Below are 15,839 nucleotides of genomic sequence, written 5' to 3'. Positions count from 1 at the left end.
TGGTTATGCAAAGAGACTTTCACAGCCTTACAACTATGCCACCGAGGTATAGGTCTTCTCCTGAGTTTCCTGGTTAGATCTCTGTCCCCGGGTGTCCCTCCCTGCTGCTGCTCCAGATTCTGAGGGCAGTAGCAATGGAGACTCAGAGTTGCACTTGGTGAGTCTCTGGGGAGTCCTCTCCTCCCTTCAGCTGTCCCATTGTTGGTGGAACTGACTGGAGGTGGTGTCTCTGATAAACTGATAAACTGCCGGACTGTTACCAGCCACTTAGTCTCTCCCTAGGCTCCTCTCTCTCACCAGCAATGTGTGTTTGCACTCACCAGTGATTTGGTGGGTTCCTGTAGTCGTTCTAGTCCTGTCTTATTGTGGTCCCATGTGGTCTCCTTTGGTATTCCTAGATGATCCGGGAAAGGAGAGGAGAGGAGAGAAACAGATCTGCTGCTGCTCATAGCCCCACCTCCAGAAGTCTCCCAGGATCCTTTCTTTATTCTTATTCCTTTCCATTCTAAATATGATGTGTCTTGGTGTCTTTAAGTTTGGGTATATTCTGTTTGGGATCCTCTGGGATTCTTGAACCTTTATGCCTTTTATGTTGTCTTGATTAGGGAATTTCTCAGCTATTATGGCCTGGGGAATGTTTTCTTCCCCTCCCTGTTTATTCCTCTGGTAAGCTAATAATGTGTGTATTATTTCTTTTGAAGTCATCCCATAGGTCTCTGTTGTTATTGTCCGTATCTCTTAATCTCTTTTAGAGACCTCTTGCTTCTTTTTAGTTGTCTCTAATTCAGCCTCGATCTTGCTTATTTTGTATTCAGTCTCATTTATTCTATTCTCTCTGCCCTCTGCTGCTTTCTGGAGTTCATCTATTTTGTTACCCTATTCTGATACTGTTTTAGCTCAGCTATTTCAGCTTTCTAATGACCTTGAGATAATTAGTGTTTTATAAAAGTGTTGTTTTAGTAATTTTTAGTTTTTTAAAAGTGTAAGCACCTTTCACATATTTGGGAGCTACGCTCTTCCCTGATACAGCTTTCTGGTCCTTTTTCCAATCATGACATCATCTCCCTAGACATTTTACAATCATGACATTATCCCCCTAGACAATAACTTGAATCTACCTGCATACCAAATGTCAGCCTCAAAAAAATAAATAAATAAAACTAGTATAGTCATGGTCTCTTTGGAATATAACTAAAATAGGCCTACTAACTATCTTCTTGAACCTTTAAGTCTTTATGATTTCAACCAGGCCTGAACACTTTCTGCTTCTGCAGCTGGCCTTTTATCCTTTTCAAATTAGGTGCAGCACAAGTTGATTGGATATAAACAGAGTCAGACACAGTGTGTGGTCAGAATCTGCCAAGGTGTGTGAACTGGCTACAGACAGAATCTGCTAAGGTGTATGTCCACTGGGGGAACTGGAAGGCCAAAGTGAGAGGCCACCACTTGTTGTGGTTTTTCTCTTCTCTCCTTCACTTCTTTGCCAGTAGATATTTTTATTTCATTCTCTCCTCTTCTTGTAGCCATTAAATCTTCCCAGTTCTGATGGCTTACAGGGTCCAGTTCATCTTCCCCCTGTACCAGCTGTAACTTAACTGCTTCCAGGAACCTAGTTCTAAATTTTACTAACATGTTGACAGGCTCCCCTGGGCAGAGAAAGAGAAAGAGAGAGACCATACCCACACACCTCTTTTGTGTACTTCTTAGCCTGGACTTCACTTCTTTTCCAAGCCACACCCACACCTGTTACCACTGTCTTTGTGCAAATTTTCTTATGCTACTAGTATAGGAACCTTACAGACTGGTGGTGGTGCACCTGGTTGAGTACACATGTTACAAAATGCAAGAACCAGGTTCAAGTACCTGATCCTCCCCTGTTTTGCAGTGGTGAAACAGTACTGTGGGTGTTTCTCTTTCTCCCTTTCTACCTCTCCTTCCTTCTCAATTTCCAACTTTCTCTATCTAATAAATGAAGGCACAATATTTTTTTCATTAAATAGTATGGGAAGCTGGTGTGTCTAGGGAACGTGTACTCTGGCGTGGCACAGTAGTATCTGTGTTCTCCAGGTTCTATCTGTGCATTCCCTGATTTAAACATTCCCCCACTAGGAGTAGAGACCAGAAATTTTTATAGTGCTGAATAAATATTTGAATTCTGGAACTACTTCCTGCTGAGACATGGCCTATGACCTGGTCCATCCATACTCCTAGACAGACCTGCTCTGTCCCAAATCATTCTGTAGTTGGGTAGGTCTCTGGAGAAACGAGATTTCAGGATACTTTGCCATTTGGTCAGCTGTCCAGAGAGTCCAGAATGGGGTCATGGGAGCATCTGAAACTAGATGGCTGAAAGGCAGTAAGGTATACAGATGTTTAATGACCAGAGGGCCAAAGAATAGGATTAGAGGCAATGAGGATAGGAAACTCAGGATGACAGGAAGATAGCCTTCCCATTCAGGTATAAATATTTCTAGAGGACCAGGGCCCCAACAATCTTTGACTCATTACCATAAAGACAGGCTTGAGAAATATCTGTGAAGATAGCATAAGAGTAGAGTGTGGGACTTGAGAGCTGCATCTGTGTAGAGAGAGTGGCTTCCATATGGAAAGAAAAGAGAGAGAGAGAGAGAATTGTGTTCAGTCCCCTGCACCACAATAATCCAGAGCTGTGCAGGGCTCTGGTGTTTCTCTCTGTGTCTTCCTCTCTCTGCATCTGTCCTAAAAATCAAATAAATAAAACACTTTATAAAAAAAGAGAAAGAGTAAACTGTGTACCACATCAGCCTTATCTGAGGCCCATTTCTGTCAGTATTTTGTAAGGAGCCTGTGTGACCCCTCAGTTGAAGCTCACTCTGTGGTCTCAGCTGGGCTGCTCAGGCTGCAGACCCAGCCTCCCTCAAACAGCCAAGCAACATGACCCAGATTCCCTTCAGAGAGTGCAGCCCTGCGTTTCCTTGTTACTTTACAGTGAGGGCCCTGAAAAGCCTGGTGAGGACACAACTGATGGAAGTGACCCCAAATGGAAGCTGGGTCTAGGCCCACAGTATATATGGGGAGATTTAAAATCCCATGACTAGGACCTCAGATGTTTAAGTGGCCTGGAACTGGCCGAAGTAGTCATGACGAGGTAAGCCATCTCCTGTCACCATAGTTGCTGAAGTTCACACACTTGTCAAAAAAGCAAAAACTTTCTCCCACTTCTTAAGGCCTTGAAGACCACTTCTTATACAATAATCAAATAACTGTTACATATTCTACTGGACCTAAGTCTAAGTTGATATATTGACAAAGCCCAGCCTTGAGTAAAGAACTACTTGTGAATAAATAATAAATAATAAATAAATAAATAAAGCCCCTAGAGAGGACATGTGACCTGCCAGAATGTGCTCCAGGACCCTGGCACCCTGGGAAGTCGCCAACCCCCACCCACCACTCCCTGCAGCCTGGCGCTGTGGGTGAGACTGTCCCACCCCAGGGCGTGGCCAGGATTCTGCTCTGGATTGGACAGGCAGCCTGCAGGCCACGACCCCTACCCCTGGATTGGCTGGTGGCTCCTTTATCATCCTTTCTTCAGGCCCCAGACCCTGGCAGTCACCTGGTTCTGCTCAGACTCCACCTCTGTTCCAGAGCAAAAGTACCCTGGACTTCTTGCTTCGGTGCCCTGGGAGCCCATCCTGGTGCTTTTCCAAAACAAATTTGGAAGTAAACTTCGCATCTGCTCTGCTGGGAAACTTTGATTAACAACTAAAAGGAAAAACATGTTCTTTGGGATCTGGAAGGAAATTGAAGATGTCAAGAGCCTGCAGTTCCAGGCCTTCCACACCTACTCCTCTTTGGTAAGAGTCCTGGGGCTTCCCTGACTTCTCTTCTCCCCACTTGACACAGTCTGAAGAGTCACATTCCATGCACCATCCCACCCTCCCAACTTCTCCCACAGGGTTTGAAGCTGCTGGAGGATGCAGATGCCCTGGAGGAGGCGGGATTGTTCTTCTGTGAGTTGTCTGAGGAGAAGCTGGAGGGCTACTTCTATCTGATAGAGCTGCAGAAATGTTGTTCCCTGTGCTTCTTCAACGAACCCTCTGAGCCTGTAAGTAGAGTGTGAGGGAGTGGATTGAGGCCCAGGCACTCTCTGGCTACGAGGGCTGTGACATTTGTGGCTCCGGTGGCTTCTGGGAGGTGGAAGTCAGGCTGCTGGGGTGGATCCCCATTCTGTCTCTGTTTTGTTTTTTTCCTTCAGTGCTGACGTTTGGAGTCAGCACTATAAATCCACTGTCCCTGGCAGTCATATTCTCTTATTTTATTGAGTAGGACTGAAAGAAGTTGAGAGAGAATGGGAGAGATGGAGATGGGGGACAAAAGATAGACACCTGCAGACCTGCTTCACATCTTGTGGAGCGACCCCGTGCTGGTGGGGAGCCAGATATCTGAGCTGGGAAATTTGTGCCGGTCCTTTCTCTTCATACTATGTAGGCTTATCCAAGTGTGCCACCGCCTAGTCCCCTTGACTAATTTACTTATTCATTTCATTAGTTAGTCAGTTAGTTTGGACATCTTTTTTTAACCAGAGCACTGATCAACTGTGGCTTTTTTGGTGTTGGTGATTGAACCTGGGAGCTGTCTGCTTAACTATTATGCTATCTCTACCTCCCTCTCTGATTAATTTTAAAGAATAAAGAGAGGGAGGGAGATTTTCTGGCTGGGCTGTGCTGCACCAAAATAAATGCAGAAGTTACAATCCACATAGACAACGGTGTAAGACCCCAGATCTCATCTGTATTGGGTAAACAGGAAAATTCCTTTTTATTTTTATTTTATTTATTTTTTTATATTTTTTATTTATAAAATGGAAACATTGACTAAACCTTAGGATAAGAGGGGTACAACTCCACACAATTCCCACCACCAGAACTCTGTATCCCCTCCCCTACCCTGACATGTTTCCTATTTTTTAGTGCTCTGGGAGTATGGACCCAAAGTCACTGTGGGATGCAGAAGGTGGAAGGCATGGCTTCTGGAGTTGCTTCCTCGCTGAACATGGGTATTGACAGGTTGATCCATACTCCCAGCCTGCCTCTCTCTTTCCCTATTGGGGAAGGGCTCTGGGAAAGTGGAGCTCCAAGGCACATTGGTGGAGTTGTGTGTCTGGGGAAGTCTGGTCATATTCTGCCAGCATCTGGAACCTGGAGGCTGAAAAGAGAGTTAATATACAAAGCCAAACAAATTGTTGAACAATCATGAACCTAAAGGCTGGAATAGAGCAGATGAAGAGTTGGGGGGTTCCTCCATTTTGTAGAAAGTTAGTAGGCATATTTTATTTATATTCCAAGGGGCATGTGGCTATACTATAAGGAAGCTTCTTGAGTGGTGGAGCATTACTATAGGTCTCTCTCTAACCTTTCTTCTTGCTGCTCACAATTTCTCTTCCTACTATCAAAGAGAGAGAGAGAGAATGACCGATGGATGTGGAATCATTTTGCACACCAATCCCCCAAAACAAAGCTGGTGGCAATAAGAAAACAGTAGACAAAAGTTTTGGGGGTGGAATGTAGGTAGCATAGTGGTAATGCAAACACATTCTCATGCCTGAGGCTCCAAATTTTCAGTTTCAATTCCCTGCACCACCATAGATGCTCAAATAAAAAATAATAATAATGTAAATTATTAGTGGGCAGGGATAGATAGTATAATACTTATGCAAAGAGACTTTCATGCCTTAGGCACCAAATTCCCAGGTTTAATTCCCCACAGCTGAGCAGTGCTCTGGTAAAAATAAATTAATTAATTAATATATTATTATACTCACTCAGTGGGTGGGAGGTTTGGATGGAATTCTACAGAGCACAGTGGCCAGTTCTGAGCTCTGTCTGTTCTCTGCAGTACCTAGATATACCTAGTTGGAAGGGACTACAGGAGGACATGGAATTTGCCGTAGAGTTGGAGAAGAGGCTGAAACTGGCTGTCTGGATCCTCTGTCATAACGCTTTCATGTGTGGGTACTCTGAGGTAAGTGTTTCCATCACCTTAATTTCCCCAGCCCAGGATTCCCCTAGGAGCTCACAGCCTGTCCCTGGGTCTTGGATCCACAGGTTTTTTACTGAAGACAGTCACTGTGGGGAAAGACAGACAGAGGAGGGGCTGACTCAAGGCCCCCTGGGGACTCTGACCTGCAGAGCCCCAGATTTCTGTCCCTGCTGGTCTCTATCGTCTGCCTCTGGTGCCTCAGGTCTCTAGTGAGGAGAGTGGAGAGACAGGAAGTGTGCACACAGAGACGGGTCCCTCTACAGAGAGGAAAGGAGGCATCTGGGTCCCTGCCAGGGAAAATGTCCTCAATGTCCTCAGTCCTAGAGGTGCCTCTGCAGACCTGAAGGCCAGATGGGGCACTTTCCTTCTGGTTCTTTCCTGGAGCTCCCTGCAAAGCTGGGGATGGCAGCTTCACAGCCACATTGTGTGAAGATCTGTTCTTTGAGGCCTCAGGTTAAAATTTTCCATTCAGTGTCATCCTCCATGAGCAGGGGACAGAGGGAGTGACCTTCACCTCATAGGACAGGCTCCTCTGGGCCTGCTCCCTGTTTCCTGTCACCTTGATCTTCAATGCCAGGGTCATATGCTCCATACGTGAAGTGCTCATGAGACATGAGCAAAGGCTCCACTCTGGATTCTTGTGGTGCTGGGTTTGAACCTGAAACCTTGGCCTTTTTCCATCACTATTGTGCTGTCCCAGCTCCCAGAAAGACTGCTTCCGGGTGCCTGAATTCAAGAGCCAATAGCAACCACACATCTCAAAGGCAATCTTTCCCCCCTCAGGCTGGGGCTCCAGGAAACCATAAGAGAGGAGGGAGGGGCAGTAGGTTGGTCAAGAGGAGTTGACCAGGGGAGTAGGAGGGATCCAGCCTTAGGTGGGGCACCTCTCTGTGACTAGGTGTCATTACCGTGCCAGCCTTGCTCCACAGAACTTTGTACTGGCCATTAGAGCTCCTTTGAGGACTTTCATGTTCACCAGTTTTTATCCTGAGGTTCACCAGACACACTCACAGTGAGAACACCTTCCCTGGTGAACACAGCTCCACCCACTCAGCACAGGAAGGCCCACAGTAGAGGCCATGAACCCAGGGCAGGGCTGCTGGGTTCAGTGGGGTCCCCTTTGCCTGGCCTCAGCCTCTAAGACCAGCCTTTCCCTCTTCCCCCTCAGGTCTGTGACTTACTGATGAATCACTTAATGGAAAAAGAAGAGGAGGTCGTGGAGCAGATGGAGGCCCACATGGGCACTGTGCGCAACCTGGCAGCCCAGCAGGAGCAGGGTCAGCACTTCTAATGCTCCCTGCAGCCCAAGGATGAGGGGCAACAGGAGCCCATGCTCAGTGGGGAATCCATATGCACCACTGTGGTCAGGGCATCTGTCCAGCCTGCCACACACATCCAGGAAAGCTCCTCAGGCCCCCCTGGGCCTGCCCCCAAGTACTAAAATGTGATTAAATGTCAGTAAGTTCCAGCAGCAGCGCTGGTGACTGTGTGAGCCCCTTAAGGTAAGGGGATGCATTTTCTCAAGTCTCTCACAGGCTGGGCTGGTGGTGACAGGAGCCTCCCAGCTCTGGGACTGCTCCTCCTCTCAGGTGAAGGCTCAGCCCATGAGGATAGTCAGAGCCGCAGAGAGGACATGGACTGAGGCCCAACTCTCTGCTGGCCTGTCACCTGGAAACCCAGCAAGACATCTAGAGCTGTGACCCACTGCATGTAGCTGAAGCTGCCTCGCTTTCCAGAGCCTGGACTGGGGCTTCACACAGGACTCAGGCTCTGCACAGCAAGGACCTGGACACTCACAGAGGAGGTGGGAGGGCTGGCAAGATAAAAGCAGTTTCTCTCTGAACCTGTCCTCCTGGATTCTTTCCTGGGCCACGTTTGCCTGCCTTTCCTGACTGAATCCAGAGCCTAGACACCCACCCGCAGCTGCCCCACAGCAGATGTCAGTTTACAGGAGCCATGGGACACACGGGCAGAGGAATAGACTCAGCAGTGAGGACAGATGCTGTGTCCTTCAGGACAGATGGATGGAGCCCAAGTGAAACCAGTGCAGCAAGGAGGGAGGTGACAGATAAATGCCAAGTGCTTCACTCACATGTAGAATGTAAATAACTGAAACACATACTTGGAAAAGAAAAAAAAATGAAGGAAGCACTCACATTCTCTGGGTCTTTTGGCAACTCTGATGGTTATTCAACAGATAGGGTACAGAAGTTTGGCAGTGTGAGGGGTGGAACTATACTATTGATGTCCTGTAAATGTTATTAACTCACAATAAATATCTAGAAATAAAAAATGTCTATACTGGTAGTAATACTGAGTAATTTTACAATTGTATTTACTGTGAATCATTAATTTTGCAAATAAAGATAATAATAAGGGGCCAGGTGGTGGTACACCTGGTTAAGAACTCACATTAAAGTGCACAAGCACCCAGGTTCAAACCCCTGGTACCCAACTTCATAGGGGAAGCTTCACAAGTGGTGAAACAGGGCTGCAGGTGTCTTTCTATCTCCTCCTCTCTCAATTTCTCTCTGCTTCTATCCAACAATAAATAAGATTTCAAAAATAAAATAAAACAATAAAAGATGATATGGAGAACCAGCCTGGTTTGGGAACAGTGACAGCAATGAACTCTGGGGGGAGTATTCTGGCCCCTTCACATTGATGCCACACTGCCCAGCACAAGGCCAAGTCCTCTTGCTCAGAAGGTGCAGGAGGATGACCTTGTAGTTGCAGTGCTTTCTAGGAGCCACCAGGGCAGGTTGTTTTCATGATGTGACCTACACTTGGGGGCCAGCCGTTAGACATTGAGAACTACTCTCCCAACACAGTCAGCAGGGTAATATTGTGCAGCTTCCTCTGGCACTAACTTTGTAGATGGAGGGCCCTTCCCCTCACTCCTACTGTCCTGAGAATCCAGAGACCCTGAAAACTGGTGCCCAGGCTTGACTCAGCCCTTCAGAGACATGCTCAGCTCAGATCCATCTTACAGAGTCTCTGCTCCACGTGTCCTGTCTGTGACTTCATCTCTCACACCATGGGTCTTATACTAGCATATTAACACATTTTCAGCTGAGGAAATGGCTTCACAATAGTAATTAAAACTGCAGGGTGTGGTCCAGGAGGTGGCTCAATGGATAAAGTATTGGGCTCTCAAGCATGAGGTCCTGAGTTCAATCTCCAGCAGCACTTGTGCCAGAATGATGTCTGGTTCTTTCTCTCCTGTCTTTCTCATGAATAAATAAATTAATTAAAATAAAACCTGCATGGTTCTGGAGTCAAAATGGACATGAGCCTACATATATAACAACCTAATATTCACAAAGGGACCAAAATCATTCAAAAGAGGACTCCCCGTCAAAAAATGGCACTGTAACTATTGGACAGACACATGTAAAGTAAAATGAGTTTCTTTAAAAGATTGTACCAAAATCAGAGAAAATTGTTCAAAAGTCTAGACAATAGACCGGAAACTAAAATTTAAATTAACTATTGGCATAATATTAACAAAGACATAAAGAGACTTTTAGTCCATAGTCATGGAAAATAAAACCGAGAGTAAAATAAACAACTGTATGAAATGAAGAGGCTTTTAGATGTTTAAAGCAAAATACCTAATGATAATCAGGCAACATCCCACATGAGATAAAAGAATGATATCCCCCACCTGCTTGGGGAGTTGCTTCACAGGCAGTGAAGCAGGTCTGCAGGTGTCTATCTTTCTCTCCTCTCTCTGACCTACTCAACACATGTAGAGAAATTGTGGGATTGTGGTGGTGCCTGGCAGGGCTTGACCTGAGAGGTGAGTCTGACCTGTTAGTCTCTCTCTCTACGGAGGTGTTGAGCAAAAGGGGGACACAGGAACCTCAAAATGTCACCTGTAATATAAGACTTCCCTACCTCACAAAACATCCTGCATCTTCCCACCTCTGGGAGCCGGCATTCCTTAAAACATTAAGCCTGCTCCTCCCTGCATTCCTTTTATTATCTACATATCAATCTTCTGCTTTGTCTTACAAATGACTAAAGGTGTCATTCCTAATTCTCCGCAGGGGATTGCTGATCCTACCAGTTGAACCCCTCTCAACAATTGCTGAGGAGCTCCATACCATTCCTGGCTCCTTTTGCCTTTCTCCACCCCTTTTCTAACCATGTATGGTATTATCAAGCCACTTCCATTTATGTCTTGTCTCTTCCATGTCCAAGCTGGAAGGGTGCACGGCACAGGTGCAGACTGAGAGGCCGACGCTGGCTACTGATGTTTGTGCCATGTGGTTTAACAAGGTGTGCTACCATCTCACTCTGGGGCACTCGAATGAATAGATTTGTATTGCCTTGCTGCCACAAGCTTGTTTCCTGGGTCATCTTTTGCTCTCTCGATACACTATTCCAACATCTGTCAGCAAATTGTGTGGAGCCTCATAAAGCACCCTGAATTTTTCTGCCTCCAGAAGCCTGGCATTCCTTAAAACATTAATCCAGCTCCCCCTGCTCCACCCTGCATTCCTGATACATTCCTGATCATGTATTCCTATCTACATAATCATTGTTTTGCCTGAAAGATCCCCACCCATTCTATTCCTTTGATCTATCTTCTACCTACCTTCAATACCCTCCCTGCCTGTAGAGTATTATTAATCCTACCAGTTAAAACCCTCGCAACAGTTGCTAAGGAAGTTCCTACCTTTTTAGCCCCTTTTCATTTTCTCTGCCCCTTTCCTAGCCATTTCTGTTTCCGAATTTCCACTTCCGGGTCTTCCCTTTAAAATCCTTGGCTCCCTTATCAATAGAGAATAGAATTGCCTCTCCGCCACGAGGTCTGTTCCTGAGTCATCTTTCTCCTGCCACTGAGTGAGTAGCAGCCCACGATGGCTCCACTCATGCTCTCTCCAACCCAGAGAGTACGCACCTGGGAAGAGGTATTTTAACACCATTCTTGTTGCTTTTAGAGTGTTCTTATATAGGGAATATTTATGGTGGTCTGAATGTTTACAGGAGACCTTTCAGAACTTCTTTCAGAGCAAGCTTTGTGATAGTTGATTCTTTCAACTGTTGCTTGTCTTAGAAGGTTTTTATGCTACCATCTAGTCTGAATGACAGTCTAGCTGGATACAGTAGTCTTTGTTGAAAGCCTTTCTCATTAAGCACTTGATAGATATCTTGCCATTCTCTTCTGGCCTGTAGTGTTTGAATGGAGAAATCTGCTGCTAATCTTATGGGTTTTCCTCTGTAGGTGACTCTTTGTTTTTCTCTTGCAGCCTTTAGTATCCTTTCTTTACCCTTATTCCTTTCCATTCTAATATGATATGTCATGGTGTCTTTAAGTTTGGGTCTATTCTTTTTGGGACCCTCTGGGATTCTTGAACCTTTATGTCTTTTATGTTGTCTTGACTAAGGAATTTCTCAGCTATTATAGCCTGAGGAATAGTTTCTTCCCCTCCCTCTCTTTCTTCCTCTGGTAAGCTAATAATGCGTATATTATTTCTTTTGAAGTAATCTCATGGGTCTCTGTTGTTATTGTCAGTATCTCTTAATCTCCTTTACAGACCTCTTGCTTCTTTTTTAGTTGTCTCTAATTCAGCCTCAATCTTGCTTATTCTGTATTCAGCCTCATTTATTCTCTTCTCTTCTATTCTCTCTGCCCTCTGCTGCTTTCTGGAGTTCATCTATTTTGTTACCCTGTTCTGATACTGTTTTAGCTTATTCAGCTAGTTGTGTTCTTAGCTCAGCTAAGAACCAGAAAAGACCTAGAATTGCCAAAACAATCTTGAGAAAAAAGAATGGAACCAGAAGCAACACACTCCCAGATCCCAAACTGTATTATAGGGCCATTGTCATCAAAACTGTTTGCTACTGGAACATGAATAGACACACTGACCAGTGGAATAGAATTGAGAGCCCAGAAGTGAGCTCCCACACCTATGGACATCTAATATTTGACAAAGGGCTCAGATTATTAAATGGGGAAAGCAGAGTCTCTTCAACAAATGGTGTTGCAGTAAATGGGTTGAAACATGCAGAAAATGAAACTGAACCACTATTTCACCAAATAAAAAAGTAAATTTCAAGTGGATCAAGGACTTGGATGTTAGACCACAAATTATCAGATACTTTAAAGAAAATATTGGCAGAACTCTTTTCCGCATAAATTTCAGACATCTTCAATGAAATGAATCCAATTACAAAGAAGACTAATATGCCACGCCCCAATAAACTCCAGAATGATGGGTCTGACAGGGTCAGCACCCAGGAAAACTCTCTTCAAGGAAGAAGAATTCTGGGAGTGGGTCTTGGCATCCTGAGCAGATCTAAATTGGAAACTCTGATTATTGTTTTCATTATGTACTGGTAATGATGCCGTATAATCGGGGACAAATAGCCCCTGTTCCCAGATTAGATACAGATGAACAAGAAATGAGGTGGACAAAGTTATGGGTCATCAAATACATACAGTTTAAGGAAAAATTCTTAATAATACTTACTCACCTCCTCGTATGAAATATGTTAAAACTCTATGTAAAATACTATCTGCTAAGCCTATTACTCAGAAGTACATCACCCCATAAAATATTATATTACTGTATAAAACTGCAAAGCCATCTAATCAAGAAATGATCTTTGTTCCAGATATTGTTTATGTAAGACTGAAGGATATATAAAGTCTCACTTGCTAAATAAAACTTGAGTTCAGATTCACCCTCCAACAGAGTGTGGTGTATTCTGCTCTCCCCTGCGCGGCCTCCTGACCCACCAGGTGGTCACCTTCAGAGTTCCCTGATCCTTCCTGCTGCTCTTCTGCTGTAGTGGTCCATCACACTAAGGCAAGTATAAACCTATGGGACTACATCGAATTAAAAAGCTTCTTCACAGCAAAAGAAACCACTACCCAAACCAAGAGACCCCTCACAGAATGGGAGAAGATCTTTACATGCCATACATCTGACAAGAGGTTAATAACCAATATATGTAAAGAGCTTGCAAAACTCAACAAGACAACAAATAACCCCATCCAAAATGGGGGGAGGACATGGACAGAATATTCACCACAGAAGAGATCCAAAAGGCTGAGAAACACATGAAAAAATGCTCCAAGTCTCTGATTGTCAGAGAAATGTAAATCAAGACAACAAGATACCACTTCACGCCTGTGAGAATGTCAGACATCAGAAAAGGTAACAGCAGAAAATGCTGGAGAGGGTGTGGGGTCAAAGGAACCCTCCTACACTGATGGTGGGAAAGTCAATTGGTCCAACCTCCGTGGAGAACAGTCTGGAGAACTCTCAGAAGGCTAGAAATGGACCTACCGTATGATCCTGCAATTCCTCTCCTGGGAATATATCCTAAGGAACTCAACATATCCATCCAAAAAGATTTGTGTACACATATGTTCTTGGCAGCACAATTTGTAATAGCCAAAACCTGGAAGCACCCCAGGTGTCCAACAACAGATGAGTGGCTGAGCAAGTTCTGGTATATCTACACCATGGAATGCTACTCAGCTGTAAAAAATGGTGACTTCACCTTTTTCAGCCGATCTTGGATGGACCTTGAAAAAATCATGTTGAGTGAAATAAGTCAGAAACAGAAGCATGAATATGGGATGATCTCACTCTCAGGCAGAAGTTGAAAAACAAGATCAGAAAAGAAAACACAAGTAGAACCTGAAATGGAATTGCCGTATTGCACCAAAGGAAAAGATTCTGGGGTGGCTGGGTGGGGAGAATACAGGTCCAAGAAGGATTAGGAGGACTTAGTGGGGGTTGTATTGTTATATGAAAAACTGGTGTGTGTTATGTATGTACAAACTATTGTATATAATGTTGAATTTAAAACATTATTTCCCCAATTAAAAAAAAAAGTGGAAAAAAAAAAGAGAAAACACAAGTAGAACCTGAACTGGAGTTGGTGTATTGCACCAAAATAAAAGACTCTGGGGTGGGTGGAGGGGAGAGTACAGGTCCAAGAACGATGACAGAGGACCTAGTGGGGGTTGTATTGTTATGTGGAAAACTGAGAAATTTTATGCATGTATTGTATTTATCTGTTACATTTACTGTTGAATGTAAAATATTAATCCCACAATAAAGAAATAAAAAATAAAAATTCCAGGAGCCTGCGCAGCCAGCCCCTATAAGAGGATCTTGTGATCCCGGCAGGTAGGCGTTGGCCGACTGCAGATCCACCTTCTGTTCATCCAGGCTTTTTCTGCATTGATCTCATTTTCTCCCGTCCTTTCCATGAATAAGTCCTTGGTCTGGGGCTTCTTCCCAGCGACCTGCTTCTGCCCCTCCAGCATGTTCTGGGCGCCACCTCCACCCACAAGTCCCAGTGCAAACAGCCCAACAGGTACCATTCCCTATGGGCATCCAGCTCTGGAACGAGAAGGCAAGTGCAGATTGAAGACCCCACCAATGTGTCCTGGAGCTCAGCTTCCCCAGAGACATATCCTACTAGGGAAAGAGAGAGGCAGACTGGGAGTATGGACCGACCAGTCAACGCCCATGTTCAGCGGGGAAGCAATTACAGAAGCCAGACCTTCTACCTTCTGCAACCCTCAATGACCCTGGGTCCATGCTCCCAGAGGGCTAGAGAATGGGAAAGCTATCATGTGAGGGGGTGGGTTATGGAGACTGGGTGGTGGGAATTGTGTGGAGTTGTACCCCTCCTACCCTATGGTTTTGTTAATTAATCCTTTCATAAATAAAAAAAAAAAGAATAAGAATCCCGGATCGAGCCTCTGGGTCCCTACCAGCAGGGCAGTCGCTTCACAGGCGGTGAAGCAGGTCTGCAGGTATCTATCTTTCTCTCTCCCTCTGTCTTCCCCTCCTCTCTCCATTTCTCTCTGTCCTATGCAACAACGATGGTATCATTAACAACAATAATAACTACAACAATAAAAACAACAAGGGAAACAAATGGGTATAAATAAATAAATATTAAAAAATAAAAATGCTTTTAAAAAATTGAGAAGGAAGTGGAGGGAAAGAAACAGAGAGACACCTGCAGACCTGCCTCACCAGTCACAAAGCTTTCTCCTTGAAGATGGGGATGGGGCCTTGTACCTGTACATGGTGATACATGCGCTTAACCAGGAGCGCCACTCCGAGCCCTGAGGTATGTTTAGAGGTAGTGTCTGTGGGGATATAGATAAAGTTTATTTATGTTTATAAGAGAGACACAGGAAGAAAGATACCCAGAGACCAGAGCCCTGCTCATCTCTGGTTGATAGTGCTGGGGATTGAATCAGGGATCTGGGAGCCTCAGGCATGAGAGCTATTTGCATAATGATTATGCTACCCCTCCCCAGTCCTTTTAAAAAATATACTATATATTTGAAAGATTTTTAAACATTATTTTTATTGGTGATTTACAAAATAACAGTGGTAAATTCCGTGCTGTTTCCACCTCCAGTGTTCCGTGTCCCCATTTCCTCCACTGGGAACTGCAGGGATTCTTTCAAAATCTCAGATATGGGTTGACGATTGTTTTCTATGATCCTGTCTTCTCTTTCTCTTTGCTTTTTTTGTTAAATTTTTATTTATAAACTAGAAATACTGACAAGACCATAGGATAAGAGGGGTACAATTCCACAAAATTTACACCACTGGACCCCATCCCCTGTTTGAAAACTTCCCTATTCTTTAACCCTCTGGGAGGATTGACCCAGGATCTTCATGGGGTAGAGATGGTGAGAGTGCTGCTTCTATAATTGCCCCTCTGCTGGCCATGGGCATTGGCTGGTTGATCTACACTCCCAGCCTGTCTCTATCTTTCCTGACGGGGCAGAGCTCTGGGGAGTCGGGGCTCCTATTTATCTA

At 44.7% G+C, this 15,839-nt stretch overlaps 1 protein-coding gene across 1 annotated transcript; it reads left to right on the top strand.

The window, feature by feature from the left end:
• The first annotated feature begins 3,758 nt into the window (after positions 1-3,758).
• LOC103123649 (ferritin light chain 1-like) lies at positions 3,759-7,312 on the top strand. Its single transcript, XM_007534309.2, has 4 exons — positions 3,759-3,836; positions 3,938-4,087; positions 5,878-6,003; positions 7,190-7,312. The coding sequence occupies exons 1-4, from the start codon at positions 3,759-3,761 to the stop codon at positions 7,310-7,312; spliced, it is 477 nt and encodes a 158-aa protein (XP_007534371.2).
• Positions 7,313-15,839: the final 8,527 nt, after the last annotated feature.

Source organism: Erinaceus europaeus, chromosome 2, assembly GCF_950295315.1.
Source record: "Erinaceus europaeus chromosome 2, mEriEur2.1, whole genome shotgun sequence".
In the NCBI taxonomy this organism is placed as follows: Eukaryota; Metazoa; Chordata; class Mammalia; order Eulipotyphla; family Erinaceidae; genus Erinaceus; species Erinaceus europaeus.
Note: the sequence above shows the minus strand (reverse complement) of the source record. Positions and strands in the feature narration are given on the sequence as shown.

Coding starts and splice junctions, on each gene's coding strand:
- LOC103123649 (XM_007534309.2), top strand. CDS start 3,759: ATGTTCTTTGGGATCTGGAAGGAAATTGAAGATGTCAAGAGCCTGCAG. Junction 3,837..3,937: donor TCCACACCTACTCCTCTTTG/GTAAGAGTCCTG, acceptor CTTCTCCCACAG/GGTTTGAAGCTGCTGGAGGA. Junction 6,004..7,189: donor TCATGTGTGGGTACTCTGAG/GTAAGTGTTTCC, acceptor CTTCCCCCTCAG/GTCTGTGACTTACTGATGAA.